This window comes from Lepidothrix coronata, unplaced genomic scaffold, assembly GCF_001604755.1.
Source record: "Lepidothrix coronata isolate B3197 unplaced genomic scaffold, Lepidothrix_coronata-1.0 Scaffold350, whole genome shotgun sequence".
NCBI lineage: Eukaryota > Metazoa > Chordata > Aves > Passeriformes > Pipridae > Lepidothrix > Lepidothrix coronata.
The window spans coordinates 116,833-117,958 of NW_016690530.1; the positions used below are offsets into that span (position 1 = coordinate 116,833).

General features: G+C 56.1%; 1 protein-coding gene across 1 annotated transcript in view; it reads right to left on the reverse strand.

Moving 5' to 3' along the window:
* Nucleotides 1–285: 285 nt before the first annotated feature.
* NCSTN (nicastrin) overlaps nucleotides 286–1,126 on the reverse strand; it is a 12,584-nt gene continuing 11,743 nt past the window's right edge. Inside the window, exons 16-17 of the mRNA XM_017838633.1 lie at nucleotides 1,034–1,087; nucleotides 286–912 (exon numbers count right to left, since the gene is read on the reverse strand). Coding sequence (XP_017694122.1) covers nucleotides 790–912; nucleotides 1,034–1,087 — 177 coding nt within the window. The 3' untranslated portion in view covers nucleotides 286–789. The remainder of the gene's footprint in view (nucleotides 913–1,033; nucleotides 1,088–1,126) is intronic.

Consider the following 1,126-nt stretch of genomic DNA (forward strand, 5'->3'; position numbering starts at 1 on the left):
GGGTTATGGGATATCCTGAGCTGGATCCCACAGGGACCATGGAAGTCCAAGCCCTCCCCAATCCCAAGGTCTCTCCTCAAAGCTGCTCCGTCCTGGACGAAGCATTTTCATTTAGGTGTGTAAGAAATTTAGATATGTAAGAAAACACCACAAAAAACTCGCCCTAGGGAAGGAAAAGCACATCCCAGAGAACCCTCTGCCTCCCCCAGACGCTTCCACACCCACAAACTGCCCACTGGGATGACTTTGGGAAGGGACTGAAAGACAAAGCAGGCCAAGGGTGGGTTCATTTGGAAGTGGCCGTTTTTTAATTAAAGGGAACTATTTATATATGTACAAAGCCCAGAAAATATTGCACCATTAAGAAAAAAAAGGGTTGTTTTACATCTGATCACCTGCTGAGGACACCTTGGGATGGACCTTCCACAGCTCCCGGGGGACACCCTGGGGCTGCTGGACACCTCGGAATTCCACTGCTCCAGGAGGAAACACCTTCATCCTTCCCACCCTTGGCTCGATTCAGGGAAGAAATCCATCCCAGGGTGCTCCCAGCAGCATCCAGGACCATCCTCAGGCTGCTCCGAGGACAAATCAAACAAACTCTGGGAATCTGTCCCGAAGTTCCTTCGGGGCTCGGTCGGTGCCTTTTCCTGGGGAAAGTCTCTCAGGGCTCAGCCCTTGGAACACGTGGAAGGTTCTGGAGGGAACCTTCTGCAGAGGGAGGGCCATCCCAGCGCTGGCTCAGCCCTGGCAGCTGCAATCCAGGAGTTTTCCAGCCCCAGAGCAGGCTCAGTAGGCCACGGCCCCGGGATCCCGCGGGAGGCTGAAGAGCACGTCGGCCTTGGCGTTGATGAAGTAGGTGGTGAGCAGGGACAGGACCAGGATGGAGATTCCCAGCAGCAGGGTGAGGATCTGGGGAGGGAAGGGAACCCCCGGGGCCGTGGTTACACACGGAGCTGCAGCTCCAAGGGGGGTCGAGCACCCGGAGATCCAACCATCCCTGAGAGCCACCCAGGGCCTGGGGGGACATCCCCTGATGGGGGGACATCACCTGATGGGGTGGGACAGCATCTGACAGTGACATCACCTGACAGTGACATCACCTGACAGTGACATCACCTGACAG